This window comes from Suricata suricatta, chromosome X, assembly GCF_006229205.1.
Source record: "Suricata suricatta isolate VVHF042 chromosome X, meerkat_22Aug2017_6uvM2_HiC, whole genome shotgun sequence".
NCBI lineage: Eukaryota > Metazoa > Chordata > Mammalia > Carnivora > Herpestidae > Suricata > Suricata suricatta.
The window spans coordinates 68,078,106-68,101,872 of NC_043717.1; the positions used below are offsets into that span (position 1 = coordinate 68,078,106).

The window sequence follows — 23,767 nt, forward strand, 5'->3', positions numbered from 1 at the left end:
TATGTGGTATCTTTGATAAAAAGGACATTTTTAGGGCACTTGGGTATCTCAGTTGGTTAAGCATCCAACTCTTGATTTTAGCGCAGGTCATGATCTCACTGTTTATGAGTTCACGCCCTGCATCATACTCTGCGCTGATAGTGCAGATCCTGCTTAGAATTCTCTCTCTCTCCTCTCTCTCTGCTCCTACCCCACTCTCTCTCTCTCTCTTAAATAAATAAACTTTAAAAAAAGAACAGTTTCTGGTAGGTGAGGGGAGGTATTGCCAATTATATGAAACTGTAAGGAGTATTTCTGATCCTCTCTAATTCTTTCACTTATAGACTGAAATACTCTTTTTATTTTTAAATGTTTATTTTGAGAGAGAGAGAGAGAGCAAGCACGCGTCTGAGTGGGGAGGTGTGGAGAGAGAGGGAGAGAATCCCAAGCAGGCTCTGGCCCTTCAGTGCAGAGCTTGATGTGGGGCTTGATACCATGAACCTTGAGGCCATGAACTGCACTGAAATGAAGAGTCAGACACTTAAACAGCTGAGCCATCTGCGTGCCCCTGAAATAATTTTAGTCCACAAGTGTCGTAGACCCCTTTGGCATAACTTTAAGGACTATGCCCAAGTTAGAATGTTTATAAACTAACGAAATAATTGTTCCCAGGCAAGAAAAGAAATAAACTTATAGGTTTCCCCTTTATCCTTTCTACTGTACCTTTTTCCTACATTAAGAAAACATGTTTTATATCAGTGACTGCTCTTGAGCCTCTATTAATTTTTTATAATGAAACATTAAAAGCATTTCTTTCATTGTTTTTTCTTTTTTTATTCAGGTAAAATTTACAAATAGTTAAGTGCATATCTTAAATGTGCAACTCAATATTTGAGCCTCTATTAATTCTTATTCTTTGAGAGGAGTGTAGCACAGAAGAAAAAAACCTTAACTAGACAGCTGGGTTTTGTATTTGTCGCATCTACATATATTTACATTTAAAACGTATATTTTATATTTACACATTTCAAAAGCATTTAATGTTCAAAATTTCATTCTATTTCCTATCATAGGTATCGTAAAAATTTGACAGCTGCAAAGAAAAATGAGTTCATACAAAAGGTATGGATGACAAAGCTCTGTATTAAATCACCACTGTTGAAAAACTGAGCTCAGATATATATGATCTATTGGGAATAAGATGAAAAGTGAGAATAGATGATAATGAGAATATTTCTTTTCTTTCCCAATAGACAAAATTACAGTTCAGATTCAGCACCAAGACCTATCAAGAATTTAATCACTATTTGATGGTCATGGTTGGTTGCCTGTGGACATCCAGACCTTTCCAGAAAGGATTATATATTGACCATGAAGTCTTAGAAAAAGCTGGAGTAGTGGAATATAAAAGCAGTTTAAATTTAGTTCATCACCCAGCTCTATTGAGTTATGCAGTCTCCTTTCTGCTCCAGGTAAGGACTTTTAAAGGATTTTTAGATTGTATATAGGAATGCTATAATGGCAGAAATAGGAAATGCAATAAATTTAGTGTGTCTGAATTGTAAGACATGTGTTCAGTCATTCCTTTTTTAGTATGGACATTGTGCTGGGTTTTGGAGATTCAAAGTTAATTTAAGTAAGTTTCTATCTTCCCAACGAGAATAATCCTCCAGGCTTGGGCTTGTGGCAAAGACTGACTTGTAAACATTATTACAGTATAGTGAGGTGAAATGAGAAAAAGATATAGTTGTGAGAATGATGGGGGAGTGAGTGTTGGTTAAGTTCTGTTTGGGTAGAGATGGTCCCAGGTAAGAAATGGCTGTAAAGAAGTTGTAGCTCTCATAAAATCCTTTTATGCAAGATGGAAAATGTAGGCTACACCAAAGACTGCTGATTTGATGGCTATCAATATGCTGGCAGGGAGGGAGTACAGACTTCTTAGGACTTTATCATCAACCCTGTTATTTTCATCACTATCAGTGACTTGAGGAATTCAAATGGTGTGCATATCAAATGTGTGGATGACGCAGTATGATGGGATTATAAATACACTGATAGAATCTAGATTCAGAATTTCCTTAACAGATTGGAACATTGAGAAATCTAACAAAATGGAAAAGAAATGTACAGAATGGGGGAGATATTCATTGAATAAATGCTTAATATATGCATGCAATGAATCAGGCACTGTGGTGAAAAAGACACATCCGGGTGTTGTCCTCAGTGTTTGCAGTCTAGTTGGGGAGTTGGTCATTAAATAGATATAATGATGAGTAATGTAGGGGAAGTACAGAGGACATTGAAAAAATATACAGGGGTGCTAAGCCAGTTCAGGCTTTACAGAAGGGGTGCCAGTCAGAGCTTTGAATGATGAGTGTGATTTTGCCAAGATGGAGGAGTATTTGAAGAAAAATGCAAAGATAGAGCAAGAGACAATACACTTTTTCAATTAGAGGGCCAGATTGTAAATATTTAGGCTTTGTAGGCCATGTTGTCTCCATCAAGACTACTCAGCCTTGCAGCTGTAGCATGAAAGTAGCCATAGACAGTGGGAAACAAATAGACCAAGTTGTGTTCTAATGAAAATTTATTTACAGAAATAAATGTGTTGGATGTGAGACCTGTGGCGTGGTTTACTGACCCCTATTTAGAGATCACCATGTTTGGGGAACTTAAGTAGAATTGTAGGGCTTTAGCAGGGATTCTCCATTAACTAAGCAGAAGTACCCAGAGTATTTTCCAAAAGTATACATCCTTGATGCTTCCACCCTGAGATTTCGATTTAATAACAATAGGTTAACATCCAGAATCTGCTTTGTTAATATAATTATTGTGATATACAGCCAAAGTTGAGAACCTCTAGGCTAAACTGTAGCAACAGAGAATATGAGGTTTTGCTCAACAAGAGCAAATTCGATGGCAAGTCGAATTCAAGAGCATATAAAAAAATTATCCATCATGATCAAGTGGGATTCATTCCGGGGTTACAGGGCTGGATCAATATTTGCAAATCCATCAATGTCATACATCACATTAACAAAAGAAAAGATAAAAACCGTAAGATCCTGTCGATAGATGCAGAAAAAGTATTCGACAAAATACAGCACACTTTCTTAATAAAAACCCTTGAGAAAGTCGGAATAGAAGGAACTTACCTAAACATTATAAAAGCAATTTATGAAAAGCCCACAGCTAATATCATCCTCAATGGGGAAAAACTGAGAGCTTTCCCCCTGAGAACAGGAACACAACAGGGGTGTCCACTCTCTCCACTGTTGTTTAACATAGTGTTGGAAGTCCTAGCATCAGCACTCAGACAACAAAAGGAAATAAAAAGGCACCAGAATTGGCAAAGAAGAAGCCAAACTTTCACTTTTAGCAGATGACATGTACTCTACATGGAAAACCGAATCGACTCCACCAGAAGACTTCTAGAACTGATCCATGAATTCAGTAAAGTTTCAGAGTAAAAAATCAATGTACAGAAATCGGTTGCATACCTATACACCAAAATGAAGCAGCAGAAAGAGAAATCAAGAAACTGATCCTGTTGACAAGTACACGAAACACCATAAAATACCTAGGATTAAATGTAACTAAGATGTAAAAGACCTATATGATGGAAACTATAGAAAACTTATGAAACAAATTGAAGAAGACACTAGGAAATGTAAAAACATTCCATGCTCATGGATTGGAAGAATAAACATTGTGAAAATGTCATTATTACCCAAAGCAATCTACACATTCAATGCAATCCCCATCAAAATTGCACCAGTGTTCTTCTCAAAGCTAGAACAAGTTATCCTCAAATTCGTATGGAACCACAAAGGACCACAAATAGCCAAAGTAATATTGAAGAAGAAAACCAAAATGGGAGGCATCATAATCCCAGAATTTAGCCTCTACTACAATGCTGTCATCATCAAGACAGTATGGTATTGGCACAAAAACAGATATATAGACCAATGGAATAGAATAGAGAACCCAGAACTGGGCCCACATATGCACGGCCAATTAATTTTTGACAAAGCAGGAAAGAGTATCCAATGGAAAAAAGACTGCCTCTTTAGCAGGTGGTGCTGGGAGAACTGGACAGCAACATGCAGAAGAATGAAACTAGACGACTTTCATACACCATACACAAAGATAAACTCAAAATGACTGAAGGAGCTGAATGTGAGACAGGAAACCATCAAAACCCTCGAGGAGAAAGTAGGAAACAACCTCCTTGACCTCAACTGCAGCAATTTCTACTTGACACATCCCCAAAGGCAAGAGAAATGAAAACAAAACTGAACTCTTGGGACCTCATCAAGATCAAAAGCTTCTGCACTACAAAGGAAACAATCAAGAAAACTAATAGGCAACCAAAAGAATGGGAAAAGATAGTTGCAAAGACATATCAGATAAAGGGCTGGTATCCAAAATCTACAAGGAACTTGCCAAACTCCACACCCAAAAACAAATAACCCAGTGAGAAATGGTCAGAAAACATAGACACTTCTCCAAAGAGGACATCCAGATGGCCTACAGGTACATGAAACGATGCTCAACATCACTCATCATCAGGGAAACACAAATCAAAACCACACTGAGATACCACCTCACACCAGTCAGAGTAGCTAAAATGAACAAATCAAGAGACTATAGATGCTGGTGAGGGTGTGGAGAAATGGGCACCTTCCTACACTGTTGGTGGGAATGTAAACTGGTACAGCTGCTCTGGAAAACAGTGTGGAGGCTCCTCAAAAAACTATCCGTAGAACTCCCCTATGACCCAGCAGTAGCACTGCTAGGGATTTATCCAAGGGATACAGAAGTGCTGATGCATAGGAGCACATGTACCCCAATGTTCATAGCAGCACTGTCAACAATAGCCAAATCATGGAAAGAGCCTAAATGTCCATCACCTGATGAATGGATCAAGAAGATGTGGTATAGATATATATAATGGAATATTACCTGGCAATGAGAAAGAATGAAATCTGGCCATTTGTAGCAAATTGGATGGACCTCGAGGGTGTCATGCTAAGCGAAATAAGTCAGGCGGAGAAGGACAGATTCCATATGCTTACACTCATAGGTTTAACAGGAGAACAGGAGAAACCTAATGGAGGACCAGGGGGAGGGGAAGAGGGAAAGAGTGTTGGGGAGACAGAGAGACGCAAACCTGAGAGACTATTGAATATTGAAAATGACCCGAGGGTTGAAGGGGGAGCGGGAGGGGGGAAAGCGGTGGTGGTAAATGGAGGAGGGCACTTGTGGGGAAGAGCACTGGGTGTTATATGGAAACCAAGTTGACAATAAACTATTAAAAAAATAAGAAAGGAAAGAAGTAAAACTAAAAAAAAAAAAAGGAATATGAGGTTTTGAAATGTAGTCAAGGACCAGATGGTGATAAAATTAATACATAGTCTTTCAGAAATATATTGATTGATTTCAATATTTGAATAAAAACTGTATTTTTAAGTACATAGAGGAATGTCAGAACTGTATAGTGATTTTCTAATATTCTTTTTCTGTTTTTCTCACCTTCATAATAATTTATCTGATTTATCATATACATAAATTTGTTTCAAATTAATAGTATTTTATATTACTATTAATAATGAGACTACTGGATGATATTTGAAATCATTTTAGTTCTTTTGCATTTGGACTAAATCCTACTAAAACTGTACAGTGCATATACTATATTTTATGTAAATTTAGGTATATTTGGTTTTGTTTCTTTTCTTCAGATGTTACTTTTTAAATTTTATTTCATTCGTCGAATATGTAAAACATTTACTTATTTCTAAATTCTAAACTACAGAAATCTCGCTTCCATTCTTGACTCCTTCTTCCTGTCTCTTCTTTATCTTTACGTAGACGTTTTTATTGCTTTTTGTTTTTCCCATCCAATGTTTCCTTTCTTTATCTTAGTAAACATTATTTGATAATCTCTCTGATGATTCCAGTATCAGAAGTGTTTGTGTGCTGCTTGCCTCCTTTTTCTGCTGCTTCTTCCTCATGTTGCTTCATTTCTTTGTGTGTCTGGTTACTTTAGGCCGTGTGCTAGTTATGTGGAATATTACCTGTAGAAGGAATCAGATTAGAGTGAGATCTTCCTACAGAGAGAACTTTCATTTACTTCCATAGGTACCTAAGTGTGCTGTTTGTCTGGAACTACCCTAATCCAATTTCTATGCCTAAGTTTCCCTTGATCATAGGTGGATAGACCAGCCTTTGAGAAGGCTAATTTGCTTTTTTTTTTTTTAGTTTATTGTCAAATTGCTTTCCATATAACACCCAGATCTCTTCCCCACAAGTACCCTACTCCATCACCCCTACCTCCCTTTTCTCCCCCCTCCCCCTTCAACCCTTGGTTCATTTTCAGTATTCAGTAGTCTCTCAGGTTTTGCATCCCTCTTTCTCCCCAACTCTCCACCTACCCTTCCCCATGGTCCTCCATTAGGTTTCTCCTGTTCTCCTGTTAGATCTATGAGTGCAAACATATGGTATCTATTCTTCTCAGCCTGACTTATTTCGCTTAGCATGACACCCTCGAGGTCCATCCAACTTGCTACAAATGGCCATATTTCATTCTTTCTCATTGCCATGTAATACTCCATTGTATATATATACCACATCTTTTTTTTATATACCACATCTTCTTGATCCATTCATCAGGTGATGGACATTGAGGCTCTTTCCATGTTTTGGCTATTGTTGACAGTGCTGCTATGAACATTGGGGTACATGTACCCCTATGCATCAGCACTTCTATATTCTTTGGATAAATCCCTAGCAGTAATCTGGTGTTGAGATTATTTGCGAATCTGTTTGTTGTGTTATTATTGAACAATATGGGTTTATATTCATTGTGTTCTCTGTAGGATTTATGCTTATAGTGGTGTCTCTGGTACCTTGTATTTCTTGCAACATTTCTCTCATAAAGTCCCTCTTAGGATTTCTTGTAGGGCTGGTTTGGGGGTGATGAATTCTCTCAATTTTTGTTTATTTGGGAAAACCTTTATCTCTCCTTCTATTTTGAATGACAGGCTCACTGGATAAAGGATTCTTGGATGCATATTTTTCCTGTTCATCACATTGAAGATTTCTTGCCATTCCTTTCGTGCCTATTATGTTTCAGTAGATAGGTCTGTAACCACTCTGATAGGTTTCCCTTTGTATGTTAGTGCCCTTTTTCCCTAGCTGCTTTCAGAATTCTGTCTTTATATTTATATTTTGCCAGTTTTACTATGACATGTCATTCCGAAGGTTGATTCAAGTTATGTGTGAGGGGAGTTCTCTGTGCCTCTTATATTTCAGTGTGTATTTCCTTCCCCAGATTGGGGACGTCTCAGCTATAACTTGACCATGCACCCCTTGGGGACCTTTTTCTCTTTTTTCTTCTTCAGGAACTCCTGTGATACAGATATTGTTCCATTTGATTGTATCACTCAGGTCTCGAAATCTCCTTTCGTTCTCCTGTATCAATTTCTCTTTTTCTTGGCTTCCTCTTTTGCTATAACCGTGTCTTCTAATTCACCTATTCTCTCTGCCTTTTCAATCCGTGAGGTGGCCGCCTCCATTTTATTATGCACTTTATAGCATTTTTAACTCATCACAACTCTTTTGAAGGTCCCTCATCTTTGTATCAGTAGCTTCTCTGATGCTTTTTTCAAACCCACCGATTAATTTTATGGCAATTGTTCTAAATTCTTGTTCAGTCATGTTGCTTATGTCTGTATTGAGCAGTTCTTTGGCTGTGATTTCTTCCTTGAGTTTCTTTAGAGGAGAGTTTTTTGTTTTGTCATTTTGGCTAGCTTTCTGTCTCTTGTCAGTTTTACAAGCTCATTAGCCCGGTGCACCTGCTAGTATTGCTCTTATAGGAGGCTCATTGACTGTTCATGGCCTGTCATTTAAGGAAGTGTTCTTAATGCTGTCTCTCGATTTCTCTTGTTATGCCTTTCATTGTTTTATTTCCCTACTCAGTGATATTTGGGACTCTCCACCATGTGTCCTTTGGCTTGTTTCTTGAGGTAGCTCTGAAAAGAACAACAGATAGACAAACATTCAGGGAACAAAAGCATGGAAACCCACAGACAAATCAAATAAACAAGGGAACCAAAAGGGGAAAGGAAAAAAGAACTGAAAAGAAAAGAAAGGAAAGGAAAAGAAAAAAAAGGGGGGGGGGCAGGAACAACCAAAGGCAAAGGGCAGTCTGAGAGCACAAAACTTGCAGAGTTTAGAGATAATTAGATAAGGGAAAATATATCTGGATAGCAAGAATTGTTCTAATCGTGGCTGTGCATAAATGTTGGTCTTGCCCAACTCTGGGTGGGGGGGATGAGAAAAGAAGGAAAAAGGAAAATAGGAAAAAGAATAAAGAAAGACAAAAAAAAGGAAAAAATAGAAGGCAGATCTCCAGCGTGGTTGCATGTGGTTTGGTATAGGTAGGTCTGGTCTTAGGGGCTGCTCTCAGAGCCCTGCTTTAGTGGTTGCAGGGAAAAGAGTGGCGGCACTCCAAGCCCTTCTTGGACCATGCATTGCATGCCACTCTTTTAAGTCCGATCTCCCTGTGCTATGGGCGGGCCAAGTTGGTTTTTTCCTAGCCTACCCTCATTTCCAAATCCTAGTCCATGCACGTTAATGCTGCCACCCCAGATGAGATGTCCTTCCACAGGCCCATGGCTTTCTAGCCGGGATTGAGTATGGGGACGGGGGAGCCAGCATTTTTCTGGCTCTACCTGGAGTAGGTGTCCTTCCAAGCTAAAGGAAGAACAAGCCTGCTAAGGGGGACGAATTTCTCTTCCTTCGCCCAGTGTCTATTTATGGGATGAGAGTATTTCTCTCCATCCAGGGCTGAGGTCTCTCCCCTCTCCAGAGACCTCTCTATGAGCATTTTCATTCTCTCTTTCTCTTCACCTCAGCTCTCCACCACTCTACACAGTCGTTCCACACGTGGCCCTCCACAACCCTGTGCTGCCATTCCACACACGGCCCTCTGCTGCCCTGTGCTGCCACTCTGGGTGCTCTACCCCGACTCTGTGTTGGCCTGTTGCTCCCTCCCCTCAGAGCAGCTGGCCCTGGCCCATTTTTATTTTCCCAGTTCGCACTCACTCAGGCATCTATGACGCTGTCATCTATAAGGACTCTGTGTGTACTCCTCCTACTCTTGCAGATGATAGAATTGTGGCTTTAGTCCTTCTCAGTTTGATCGTTGCGGGTGGGCAGAGATTATAGAGTTCCCTACTTCTTCATCATCTTGCCCCTCCAGTTGTTTTTTTCTTGTTATTTATTTCTAGTTTCATACCATTGTTATTGGAAAAAGATGCATAGTATGATTTCAGTCTCCTTAAATTTATCTAGGCTTGTTTTATGGCCTAATATGTGATCTGTCTTGCAGAATGTTTCATGTGCACTTGAAAAGAATGTATATTCTGTTGTTTTGGCTGGAATATTCTGTGTATGTCGATCTGGTCCAATGTGGCATTCAAAGACATTCTTTGGAATTATTTTCTTAATAATTCTTTTTTTAAATTTTTTAAAATGTTTTTTTATTTATTTTTGAGAGACAGAGAGCGCGCAAACAGGGGAGGGTCAGAGAGAGAGGGAGATACAGAATCCGAAAACAGGCTCCAGGCTCTGAGTTGTCAGCACAGAGCCCGATGTGGGGCTCGAACCCACAAACTGTGATATCATGACCTGAGCCAAAGCCAGACACTTAACCAACTGAGCCACCCAGGTGCCCCTGTTTTCTTAATAATTCTTAATAATTTTCTTAATGATTACTTAATAATTGCTCATTGCTGCTGTATGGAAATGCAGTTGATTTGTGTATATTGATTTTACATCTTAAAACCTTGAACTCATTTTTGTTGTTGAACTTGTTTTTTAATTTTTATCACTTTTCAGTGGATCCCTTAGGATTTTCTATACACAAGATTATGTTTTCTGCAAACAACATTTTATTTCCTCCTTTAAAATCTAGAGGTCTTTCATTTTTTCTTGTCTAATTCATTCCCTGGAACCTCCCGTACAATGAATGTTTGAAGAAAAATGACAAGAATGGATAAGTTTGTTTTTTCTTTTTTTAAAAAGGTTTGTTTTTGAGAGAGAGAACACATGCATATGCAAGCAGGGAAAGAGGAGGGGCAGCGAGAGAGGTACACAGAGGATCTAAAGCGGGCTCTGTGCTGACAGCAGAGAGCCTGATGCGCAACTCAAACTCATGAACCGTGAGATCATGACCTGAACTGAAACCAAAAGTCGGGTGATTGACTGAGCCACTCAGCACCTCACATTTGTTTTTTTCTTGCTCATTAGGGAAATAGTTTCATTTTTCTGCAGTGTAATATTAGGAATTTCTATGGATTCCCCTTTATCAGGTTAAAGAACTGCTGTTCTGTTTTTAGTTTGTTGAATGTATTTATCATGAAATGGTGTTGGATTTTGTGAAATGCTCTTTCTGTAACTACAAACGTGATCATATGGTTCCTGCCCTTTATTGTGTTGTTAATGGTATATTACCTTAATTGATATTCAGATATTTAACCACCCTTGCATTCCTGGGTTAAATCCTGCTTGGTCATGGATTTAACATGCTGCCAGATTTGGTTTCCTGGTAGTTTGTGGATGATAAAGGATATTGGTTTTTCCTTGTGAGGTCTTTGTCTGGTTTGGGTTTCAGATTAATTCTGGCCTCATAGAATAGATTAGGAATTACTCTTTCTCCTACTCTTTGGAAAAGTTTGTGAAGGGTTGGCATTAATTCTTCTTTAAATATCTGAGATTTTTCAGTGAAGCTATCTGATAATGGGCTTTTATTACTGGGAAGATTTTAGATTACTATTCAATCTCTTGTTATAGTTCTTTTAACCTATTCTGTTTCTTCCTGAGTCATTCTCAACATTTAGCTGTGTATCTAGAATTTGTCCATTTCATATAATTTATCTAATTTATTGATATATATGCCTCACAATACCTTTTATTTGTGTAAAATTGGTAGTGATGTCCCTCTTTCATTCCCTAATTTAGTAATTCAAATTTTCTCTTTTTTGTGTTAGCTAAGGGTTGTCAATATTGCTGACCTTTTCAAAGACCTAGTTTTTGGTTTCATTGCTTTTTCTCTACTTAATTTTTTTTTTAATTTTAATTGTGGTTAAATACACATAATATAAAATTTATCATCTTAACCATTTTAATCATATAATTTAATGACATTAAAAACATTTACATTGTTGTGCTGCCATTATCACTATTTATCCACAGAATTCTTCATCTTGTAAAACTGAAACTCTATACCTATTAAACCATAACTCCCTATTTCCCTCTCCCCACAGCCTTCATCCTGTGTTTAGTCAGTGAGTGAGACTCTACTCTAGATACTCATATAAGAGCAATCATATAGTATTTGTCCTTTGTAAATAGCTTACTTCACTTAGTATGTCTTCAAGGTGCAACCCTAATATAGCACGTATACAAATATCCTTCCTTTTTTAAGGTTGAATAATATCCCACTGTATGTATATACTGTATCCTGTTTATCTGTTCATCCTTTTTTAAAAATCTGAATCCCTCTTTATTTAAAAAAGTTTCCATTTCAGTATAGTTAACAAAATGTTACATTAGTTTCAATTGTACAACACAGTGATTCAGCCTTTCTATATATTATGCTATGCTCATCACAAGTGTAGCTGCCATGTGTCACCATGTAATGCTGTACCTTTTATTTCCATGACTTAATTCATTTGCTAACTCGAAGCCTGCATGTCCCATTCCCCACTACTAATTTTGCTTATCCCTCATATCCCCACTTCTTTCTGGCAGCCATCAGTTCTCTGTATTTATAGGTATAGTTTTGCTTTTTGTTTGTTTGTTTATTCATCTGTTTAGTTTTTTAGACTACACATGAATGAAATATGGTCTTTGTTTTTCTGTCTGACTTATTTTATTTAGCATAATATGGTCCAGATCCACCCATGTCTGTTTGTACTTTGATGGATACTAGGATTACTTTCCACTTTTGGCTCTTGAAAATAATGCTGCTATGAATATGGGTATAAAACTCTATGTTCAAGTGCTTACTTTCAGTTCTTTTGGGTATATAGCCAGAAGTGGAATTGCTGAATCATATGGTAATTCTATATATATTTTTTGAAGAAACACTGTAACTGTTTTCCATAGGTGTTTCCATATTAATTTTATATTCATATCAGCAGGACACAGGGGTTTCAATTTATCCATGTTCTCACCCACACTTCTTATTTTCCCTTTGATTTTTTAAATAGCTATCCTGTGGATGTGAGGTATCTCATTGTGGTTTTGATTCTCATTTCCCTAATGATTAGTATGGAGAGCATCTTTTCATGTATTCATTGGTCATCTGTATCTCTTTGGAGGAATGTCTCTTCAATTCCTTAGCCCATATTTTTCAAATCAAGTTATTTATTTTTCTGTTGTTGAGTTGTATGATTTCTTTATATAAAAAGTCTGGGGGTGCCTGGATGGCTCAGTTGGTTAAGCGTCCAGCTCTTGATCTCAGCTCAGATCATGATTCAACAGCCTGTGATACTGAGCTCTGCGTCAGGCTCAGGCTCTGCGCTGACAGCGTGGAGCCTGCTTGGGATTCTCTTTCCCCCTCTCTCTACCCCTGCCCCCATTCATATGCATATGCTTTCTCTCTTGAAATAAATAAACATTTTTTTGATAATATGAATCAAGAACTTTTTTTTTTAAGGATGGACCTCGAGGGTGTCATGCTAAGTGAAATAAATAAGCTTTTTAAAAAATAATAAAAAATTAAAAATCTGGATATTTACCCCTTATCAGAAGATGATTTACAAAATTTCCCCTCATTCTATAGGTTGCCTTTTCATTCTGTTATTTGTGCCTGTTGATGGATAGAAGTTTTTAAGTTTAAGGTAGTCCCATTTGTCTTTTTTCTGTTTGTTTGTTTTTTGGGTTTTTTTTTTTTTTTTTTTTTTGCTTTTGTTGCCTGTACTTTTGGTGTCAAATCCAAGACATCATTGCATAATCCAGTGTCATAAAGCTTTCCTTGTATGTTTTCCTCTAGAGATTTTATGGTTTTAAGTCTTATGTGTAGGTTTATAATTCATTTTGAGTTAATTCTTATATATGATATAACATAACTTGTCACCTCTATTCTGCTTGTGGATATCCAGTTTTCCCAGCACTACTTATTGGAGAGACAATTCATTCCCCTTTAAGTGATTTTGAACACTTTTTCAAAAATTATTTGACCATATACTACATGAGGGTTTATTTCTCAACTCTCTATTCTGTTCCACTGGTATATGGGTCTGTCTTCATGCCAGTACCATCTGTTTTAATTACTGTACTTTGTAGTAAGTTTTGGAATCAGGAAGTCTGAGAGACCCCTGTGGATCCACTTATATGCAGAATTTCTTTATTTTTCTTTTCTTTTATTAATTAAAAAGTTTTTATTCATTTATTTAATTTTGAGAGAAAGAGAGAACGAACGTGAGTAGGTGTGAGGCAGAGAATGGGAGACAGAAGATTTGAAGCAGGCTCTCTGCCCACATTGGGCTCTGTGCTCACAGCACAGCTTAACCGACTGAGCCACCCAGGCACCCCCAGATCTTTTTTTCAGTAAATACAGTACAGTACTATAAATGTATTTTTCTTATGGTTTCCTTAATAATATTTTTTCTCTAGCTTATTCTATTATAGATTACAATATATAATATATATAAAATATATGTTAATTGACTGTTATGTTACTGGTAAGGCTTCTGGTCAGCAGTATGCTATTAGTAGTTAAGTTTTCGAGGAGTCAAAGTTATACACAGATCTCTTGACTGTGCCAGAATTGGCACACCTAACCCCCCCCATATTCAAGGGTCACCTATAATTTCTTCTTGTTTTGAGTTTAGTTTGTTTTCCTGTTTCTAGTTTTTTAAGGCCGTAGTTCAGCTTATTGAATTGAGATCTTCCTTCATTTTTTTAAATTAATTTATTTATTTATTTTGAGAGAGAGAGAGAGAGAGAGTGTAAGTGGAGGAGGAGCAGGATGGGGGAGAGAATCCCAAGCAAACTCCGCACAGCCAGTGCAGAACCCAATGTAGGGCACAGCACCACAAACTGTGAGAGATCATGGCCTAAGCTGAAGTCAGATGCTTAATCAGCTGAGCCACCCAGGCACCCCTCCTTTATTCTTAATGTACGTGTTTATAGCCCTGACCTTTCAGCCATACTCACATAGGAAGGATCAGGTCACATGCCCTACACAACTGTGGTTCTTACAGAATTTTAACAGATTTTCTTGAATAAATATCGTTATATATGCACATTAATACACCCAATTTCCGAGGACTTTAAGTGCTGGGTTTTTAAAAATGGTCTTTGCCAAGTTTTCTCATTTTCTGGGGAGTGTATGCATAAAACTAATGATCTTAGCCTGTAAGTGGAACTCCATATGGACATTTTTATCATAAAGCAACCACGTTCAGTTTCTTGAATATCCTTCTAAAGATATATTGTAAATGACCTTTTACAACACTATATACCATATCTACTTTACTGCCTCTTGAATTTTTGACTTACTATCTTGACTTTGCTTCATTTTTCTATGCAAAGGACTGCCTCATTCTTTTTGTTGTCTCCATAGTATGCCATCATATGAATCTATATTAACGTTATGCATATAAGTTGTAAGTTGAGCATTTAAGTTGTTTCTAGTTGTGTTGAGATTATACTCTAATGAATATTCTTTGTTTAATTTTTAAAATTTTTTTAAATTTATTTTTGAGAGAGATTGATTGTGGGAGGGGGAGAGAGAGAGAGAGAGAGAGAGAGAGAGAGAGAGAGAGAGAGAGAAAGAGAAAGGGAGAGAAAGAGAAAGAAAGAGAATATCCCAAGCAGGCTCCACACTGTCACCACAGAGCCTGATGCAGGACTTGAACCCACGAACTGTGAGATCATGACCTGAGCTGAAACCAGGAGCCAGACGCTTAATCGCCTGAGCCACCTAGGTGTCCCTCTGATGCATATTTTTAAACCATATACACCATTTCATACATATACAAGTATGTCTGTGGATAAAATTGCTCATAAGTGAAATTGTTTTCAAAGGGTATGTCTTTTTAATTTTGTTATCATTAAATTGCTTTCAGTAGAATTCATACAGATTTACATTACTCCTAACAATGAATGGTTGTTGGTTTTTACATACCCAGTCAATAATGTTGCATCCAGTTCTTATTTGGCGAAGCATGTAATGAATCATAGAGTGGAAATGATTTTCATAAGTCAAATAATTTTTTCTTCTGAACTACGTGTGTTATAAGAGTCAGTCTCTAAAGTAGTAAATATTATCAACTTGAACATAACTAAGCAAACTCATTTTGGAGGATCAGGAATTGATATATTCTCTTAAATCAGAAAATAGTTTTTAAATGTTTACTAAGGAAAGTTGGTTCTGACTGGAAGGTTTAAATTTTAGTGGCATAGAGCACATTTGACAAAATATGAAACTGCCACTTTTTAAACCAAAGATATTTTATATGATTCTGAAAGTACTAGGCTTTAATGTCAATCTTTGTTTTAAAAAGTGTGCCTTTTGAGTCCTTGTCACCAACTAACTGTTCACTATCAAGTATCTTACCTTCAAGATGATAAAAATAACCTGATACTATGGCAGTATGGTTTGATTCTGACATTTTGATTTTACTGAATTTTAACACTGTTAATGTTTCAAATTAGTCAGCTCTTTAGAGATAATTTAGTAAATATAATTTGGCCAATCAATTCTCAGTGTCAAAGAGCTCTATTCAGTTAATGAGTCAAAATATTTTCAACATCTGTAGAACCTTCATTTCAGTCATTTCTGTGGCTCTACATTTTATTATCATAATTACCTTTGAATCAATAGTTGTTTCTTTATTCATTCAAAAAATATTTGTTTTGTGTTTACTTTGCTTCTCACACTGGGATTATAGTGCCTAAGAAGACAGATACCAATATCTCTGCTCAAATGGAGTTTATATTCTAATGAGAACAAACAATAAGCAAGTAATGAGTAAATAAACATGATAATCATAGATTTTGAGAAATGCTATGAAGGACATAAACAGGGTGGGGTGAGAGAAAGTGACTGGAGTGTTGTGAGGAATGGGTGTTCAAGGAAGGCTTTTTGAGGAGGTGGTTTTGGTCCGAGATTTCTTCTAAAAGATGAGAATAAGCCAGCCTCAGAATAGCTGGAAGAAGAGTATTCAGTGGGAATGGCACAGGGGCTCAAGGGGTTCAAGGGAAAAAGGTGAGGCCAGTGTGGCTTTAGAGCTTAAGGAAAAGAGGGAAAATGTAATGAAATAAGGTGGCAAAGATTCAGGGGCCATTTCTCTTAGGAGTCTGTTACAAGTGCCACAGGAAACATGAAAGTTTGTAAAGCAGGGTTATAGTATGGTCTGAGTTTATGTTTAATAGAGATCACTTTGGCTTTTTTTGTGGAGGACAGGGTTATACAAGGAGGCCTGAGTGGCTGCAGGGGCACCAATTAGGAGGCTGTTGGTGGAGTCCAGAGAAGAGATACCAACAGAGATTTGTATACATGTGATAGTGGAGATGGAGAGAAGTAGACTAGTTTGAGATACAATGCAGAGGTAGAACAGACAGGATTTGGTGATGGCTTTATTGGAACTGAGAATGAGAAAAAGAAAAGGACTTTTGAGTTTTTTTAATTGAGCAACTGAGTTGATGGTGGTTCCACTTATTAATAAGGGGAATACTGATGAAAGAATAGGAGAGGTTATTTTGGTTTTGGGGGAGGGCAAGTTGTGACTCAAGTTCTGTTATGACCTACTTAGGTTTGAGATGCCTATTAAATATCAAAGAGACTTGTGAGTAGGCAGTTTGTAGCTGGGTTCAGAGCACAGGAGAGAAGTTGGAACTAGAGATATAAATATGGGATTAATCAGCATGGAGTTTAGAGTATATTTAATCAGGAAAAACACATTTTTTTCGCTTTTGAATTTCTCAGAGATTAGGATGCATTCTGTGATCAATGTCAGCCAGGCAGCAATCAACATGTAGTTGTCATTTGCTATTTTTTGAGTGCCCTGGGAGATTGCCAGAATCAGACCTTGCTGGATGGTAGTCAGCAGCTTAGGGATAAAACTTGCAGGAAATAATGGAACACTCTTTTAGGCCCCAAAACCAAACGTCCCAGAGGAAGAGGGAAGGGAAGCAGTGAACCATACATGTTATAGACTTTCTTTGAAGCAAGTGCCAAAAGTAGGTTAGGTTTATGTAATTGGGATCCCAATACTAGTATCTTTTAGTTCTTATAAGAAATGTTCCACTGGTAACACTGTGGCACAGAAGATGATATTTTGTGAAAAAAGATAGTTATCTACAACTCTTGAGTAGAAAAGTAATTCAGAAGAATAGGACTCTGAATGTAAAATCTTAGAAATACTTCCCCTACTTAATTTTGTTTATATTTATCATTTCATGTTTATAAAAAGGATATCTGATAAAAATCTGCCTAAATCGCAAATTCAATCATTATAAGAAAAATTTGATTGTTAGAAGACATTGTGTTATATATAGTTTAATAGGCATAGTTTTTTCTTAGTAATATATAAAAATGTTTTAGAATTGATGACTTTTCATTGAAATATAGTGGATGATAGTTAAAGATAGGAAATAAATGAGATCACCTAGGTCCGAGTTTTCATACAGAATCACAGTTTTTATAGAACCTACTATGTACATAGACTGCCTCACCAGAGTTCCTTTTCATCCATCAGGACTCCGTTTGGGTATCCTGTACCTCAGAAGAAGCCTTCTCTAACATCTTTCATCTTCACCCCAGTGACTGAACACAGATTTGAGGCCATAAATTAGCAAAATAATGCACACTTTCCTCACTGTGATGTTATTTTCCTTTTGTGTGTGCCCTACGGAGAAATATGGAAGGCTATAACGACTGTTTATTCAAAAGGAATCCAGAAGTGATAGCAGGAATAAAATGTAGCAAATGAATTAGACATTGAAGAGCTATTTTAATTTTCTGGTAATTTTTGCTAACCAAATATTTCCATCCTCATATCTCCCTACTTTTTTTTTGTTTTTGTTTTTTAAGGAATGCCCAGAAGAAAGAGTAAGCATGAGCTCTATTCGGGTAAATAAATTTATTTTCATCATGTTCAGGGATTTACTATAGCTTCATTTCATCAAAAAACTTATACCTTCACTTTTCTCCCAACCTTAAGCCTGCTGCCTCCACAAAGTCAAAGTGAAGTATTTGCCTTCTGAACTCGCTCCAGTGACTTTTATGTGAATTTATTGCCACAGGCCCTTTACAGTCTTCTCTAAGACACAACTATTAATAGTTTACTCTTGCTGCTGTATCCGTGCATTTTCTCATTTTATAGTACAGTTGCATGTATTCAAAGTGTGACTGTAATGAGGCTGATTTAACAAAACCTAACACAGTTGTCTCATTTTTATAGAAATTCTATTGTGTACATATTTAATGTAGGCAGTAATATAATGTCTGGTCCGGTGTTAGCTATTTTAGATGTTAAATTTCTAGAACATGGGGATGATGACCCATTTCCATTTCATTGTACTTGTTCAGTTGAACAGCTAAAAAAATTTTGCCAGTATAATAAAAGGAATGTTTAGCCCTTAAACTGTGGGTACTTTCTGGTTTGAAAGTTACTTAGTGCCTGAGTTCCAGTTATAAACCTGGCTCCTCTGGGCTATCTATTGGTATATGTGCATTCAGGACATTGGGAACTTTTCCTAGGCAAAGAAGAAGAAATAAGAGAAAAGGCCTATTAAATATTTGTTAAGTAATTTTCCCCTTTTTGTGCCTGCAGGGAAAGAAATGGAACTGGTATTTGGACTATTTATTTTCAGAGGGGTTACAAGGCTTGCAACTTTTCATAAAGAGTAGTATTCATCGTTCTTCTGTCCCCACTGACCAGAGAGCATAAACCACATCATGAACATTAAATGAATTTTGACTGAAACAGACGGACCATACCGGACTAAATTCTTTTCCTTGTTGCTAGAGAGGCCAAGTGGTCAACTTCAGTTCCATAATCTGTTCACCAACAGACTGCCTCCTAGTGAAAACTAACTTCATCATCAGGCTCTGCCTTCCACCAGAGTATACATAGATACATCTTTAATGCGGTGGAATTTTTCACATTCTTGTGGACTATAAATTGCATCAGTGGAAGAGAGCAGGTAACACTGTGGCAGTTAAGCCACATACTCGTGCAAAATGCCCTGCCGCTTCTCAACCCTCTGGGCATATTGCCATTTTCCTTATTGTGAACAACAGCATCAGCATCAAGTTAACAGGATACAACATTTTTAACGCTAAAACCAGCTCTAGCTAATTGGTAGCTTTTTGGGCCTTCACTGGTAACAATTTGATAAGAGAAGGAAGGGGAGAGGATTGTGGGATAATCTATAATGTTCCTATTTATTCCTCTTTGATTTCACAAAACTGTACTATTTTGTGTATGTGTATGTATGTATATGTTAAATGTCCCATTTTTACATGTTCAGGCCCATTTAAATAAACTGAGACTTTATTTTCAGGGATCATTCTGAAGCTTTTAAAATGTTTATGATATCTAGAATATTTTGCTGAAAGTCCAACTTCACGGCTACTGAATAACTCTTTTTCTTTTAGTAAAACTCATATCATCTGAGAGAAATTAAGCTGAGTTTACTTTTGGTTTTAAGGGCACATGCTTGTGGCTTTTGTTTTTCCTCTAAAGCAAAAAAGAACTATATTATTGGGTGGTGCTCAGACTAGAATCCCATTCATTCATTTTTTGGATTCAATACATATTTATCTATGTATTGGGGGTGTAGCTCAGTGGTAGAGCATTTGACTGCATATTTATCTATGTATTACTATGTGGCAGATATTCTTTTGTGTGCTGGCTGGATAGATGTGACCAATACAAAGTACTGCTTTTGTGAAATTTACTACCACCTTTTGGAGAAGGCAGACAATAAAAATGTAAGCAGAAATATAACATGAGGTGCTATAAAGAAGTAAGTAATATGGAGAGAATATTGAGAGGGTTGCTACTTTAGATAAGGTGGTCAGGGACTAAGACTTATTGGAGAAAGTGACTTATGCGGAAGTCCTAAGGAAATAAATGTATGGGCCACACGAATATTTGGGGAAAGAGCATTCTGGGCAGAGTTGTGAAAGGCTTAAGAATGTTAACTTAGTTGGCATACGTTTGAGGGCTAGCAGAGAGACCAGTAATTGAAGGAGAAGTGTGGTAAGAAATGACATAGGAGAGAAACCAGTGAGTAGTTCATGAAGGTCCTTATAATGTGGTATACAATAAGAAGCTATTAGAAGGATTGAGAGCAGAGGGATATACTTTGGCTTACCTGTATGGGAGCTGTAGTTTGAAGGTTAGACTGAAGAGGATTAAGGGTTAAAGCAGAGAGACCAGTTATGTTATTAGAGTTCCAGGCAAGAGTCTTAGACTAGTGCGGTAGATGACAGGGAGGTGGGAAAGTATTGGATTTAGGCTCTGCTTTAAAGGTAGAGAAGATAGGATCTGCTGCTAGGTTGGATATGAGAGAGAACAAGATGAGAAAAGGGTGACTTAGGTTTTTGACTGAGCAACTGGGTGACTTCTGGGTTGCAGATGTGGCATACTGAAGGAGGAACAGATTTGGAGCGGTGTGGAATCAGAAGTTCTGTTTTGGCCATGTTAGGTTGAAGATGAAGTAGACAGTTGGATATCCCAAGTCTAAAGTTCAGGGTACAAGTTGGGACTGGCAGACATATTTGGGTATCATTAGTGAACAGCCATGACATCGTATGATATGATTTAGTACAGGTAGAAAAGAGCAGATAAAGACAGCATAGGACAGCCCTGTGATATGTGCCAACATTAAGAAGTAGAAGAGAAGAGGAGGAATCAGCAAATGACTGAGAGAGACACACCGATGGCTAGAAGAAAAGTCGGGAGACTGGGTGGTGTGCTGGAAGCCAAGTGTAAAAAGTGTTTCAAACAAGAGGGAGTATTTATTGGTGTGGAATGTTGCCTATCTATCTGGTAAAATAGTTTTAGCCACTTTGAAGTAAAAATGATAGCATCCCCAATAGATAAACGTTCTCATTTAGAGAGTTCTCTTTGTTTTTAAGTTTGTGGTCCAAATAAGTTTCCGTATTATTATTTAGTACATGATATTTTGGTTCTTAAGATCTTGTGGGACCTTCAATGTAAGAAAGGATTTGATTACTTTTCCTAAAATTTAACCACTAAAAATCTTCCAGTCATGGAAGAAATTTCTAAACCTAAGTTTTGTTCCAGGAAAAATATTTTCCTTTATGTTTGTCTTTTTTTTTGTTCAGTAAGGATTCCCTGGGGATCTTTATAGTCCATCCTTATTCTTCTCTTGATCAACTTTTTAACCCACTTCAGATTAGATAAATGAATGTGCACATAAGCCAAATATAGTTACTTGAAAACTGTTTTTTGAAAAATATTCATGACAAAAATAAATAATTTTTATTTAATATTTATTTATTATTATTTTATTTATTTATTAAATATTTATTTAATATTTAAATAAAATATTTTGCCTTAGTTGTCTAGAAAAGAAAAATAGAAAATTTGATTTATTATCCCAATTGTACAAAAAGAATGACTTTGTAACTTTCTTTGTCTGGTATTTATATAACATTGTTGATGTTATAAATATTGACTTAATAATGTTCCATACTAAATTGCTATTATATTTCTAACACTTTATTTTTCTTTTTATCATAACTTCTTCCTCTTGGGTCTTGAGGATGACCTGGAAAGAAAACTAGATAAGTCTGTGGTGTCTCACATAATTTTTGTTAATATAATAGACACTCTTTCTTTACATCAGATACATTTTATGTCACATAATCTAGAAATAAGAAAAATTATTCAATAAAATTGGTATATTTTTAAGATATCTTTTCAATTGATACAACTTTTTACATCATTTTTCACTACAGAAAGCCTACATTTTTGTCACATAAGAATTCTATTTTTGAAAAGGTGTATGCTATGGAATGTTTTTTCCCTCAAATTCATACATTGAACCCCTGACCTCTAGTGTGATTATATTTGGAGGTGGGCCCTTTGGGAGTAATTAGGTCATGAGGGTGGAGCCCTCATCAATGAGATTAGTAACTTTATAAGAAGACACAATAAGGAGTGCTTCGGTGGCACAGTCAGTTGAGCGTCTAAGTCTTGATTTCAGCTCAGGTAATAATCCTAGGGTCCTGGGATCAAGCCCTGTGTCAGGCTCTGCACTTGAGTGTAGAGCCTGCTTAAGATTCCCTCCTTCCCCCCCCCCCCCCCCTCTCTCTCTCTCTCCCCCCCCCACTTGTGTGCTCTCTCTTAAAAAAAAAAGAGAGATAATTTTTATCTCCCCTGTGTGAAGATACAGCAAGAAAGTAGCCATGTATAAGCTAGAAAGAAGACTCTTGCCAGAACCTGTCCATGTTAGCATCCCGATTTTGGACTTTCAACCTCTAGAATTGTGAGAAATAAATTTGTTTTTAAGCCACCAAGTCTGTGGTATTTTTGTTCTGGCATCCTGATCTAAGACAATGGCCAGCAGTGTTTAACAGAATATATTGTTGATCTGACTCATCAATGCTTTATATTTATACCAGAAAAGGATATCTTCCCCAGGAGCATAGGTATATGTGATTTAAAGTCAACTTTTATTCATTCATTTATTCATTCACTCATTCATTTTAATGTTTATTTATTTATTTTTGAGAAAGAGAAAGCACAACCAGGGGAGGGGCAGAGAGAGAAAGAGAGAGAGGGGAGAGACAACAGAATCCAAAGCAGGCCCCAGGCTCTAAGCTGTCAGCACAGAGCCCGATGCAGGGCTCAAACCCATGAACTGTGAGATCATGACCTGAGCTGAAGTCAGACGCTTAACTGACTGAACCACCCAGGTGCCCTAAAGTCTACTTTTAGGTATGTAGCAGAGGTGCAAATTTTTTCAGCTTTCCAGGAGGAATAGTAGCTTATCTAACTAGATATCATGCACAGAGCTAAAGGCTGGATGTTGAGGAGTCCTTTCATTGCTTCTAGTTCTAGGATTATCATTAATGAATTGTATGACCTTGGAAGGGACTTAAGTACTTTGCCTCTTGATACCTCTTGGGCAAAATTTAGACTCTAATGTCTGTCTTTCAAAGGTTTGGCATATCTAATATCTGTCTTTGAAAGGTTTGGCATATAAATTTATAGAAAAATCTGTGAAATTTTATTGAAAGCCATACAGAGGAGTAAAGATATAAAAGGTTCTTTTTTTTTTTACCTTTGAAGTATATGTAATCAAAGTAATACTTACAGAATGCAATGAAGACTGTCACAGAAGGTAGTAGCTTACTGAAGTAATATGCATTTTGATATACTTTTCATTCTGGGTGAACACAGGTTGCCTGATGCGGGGGACCAGCCCACGCACCAGAGTCTAAGGGTCTCTGAGTAGGGGGTTGGTGTCGGCGAAATATCTACAAGAAAGAACACAGACAACATGAATGGTGGAAGAGACCACACTTTACTGTGAAACTTGGTGTCTTATATATCATAGGTGATTACATCTTTCTTTGAATAATTACATTGTTTGTAACTTCTTAGGAATCACATGTTTCAGAAAGGATCATTGTTTTCACGGAAGAGAGAACAGAAAGTTAAAGACAGAAATGGAGTACAATACAGAAGATCAAAAAACATAATTTGTCACTAAAAATACATCA

General features: G+C 37.0%; 1 protein-coding gene across 1 annotated transcript in view; it reads left to right on the plus strand.

Annotated features, from left to right (window-relative positions):
• CENPI (centromere protein I) overlaps positions 1 to 19,572 on the plus strand; it is a 63,908-nt gene extending 44,336 nt beyond the window's left edge. The window contains exons 17-20 of the mRNA XM_029930331.1: positions 1,053 to 1,101; positions 1,233 to 1,451; positions 18,095 to 18,133; positions 18,837 to 19,572. Of these exons, the coding sequence (XP_029786191.1) occupies positions 1,053 to 1,101; positions 1,233 to 1,451; positions 18,095 to 18,133; positions 18,837 to 18,953 (424 nt within the window). The 3' untranslated portion in view covers positions 18,954 to 19,572. The remainder of the gene's footprint in view (positions 1 to 1,052; positions 1,102 to 1,232; positions 1,452 to 18,094; positions 18,134 to 18,836) is intronic.
• Positions 19,573 to 23,767: the final 4,195 nt, after the last annotated feature.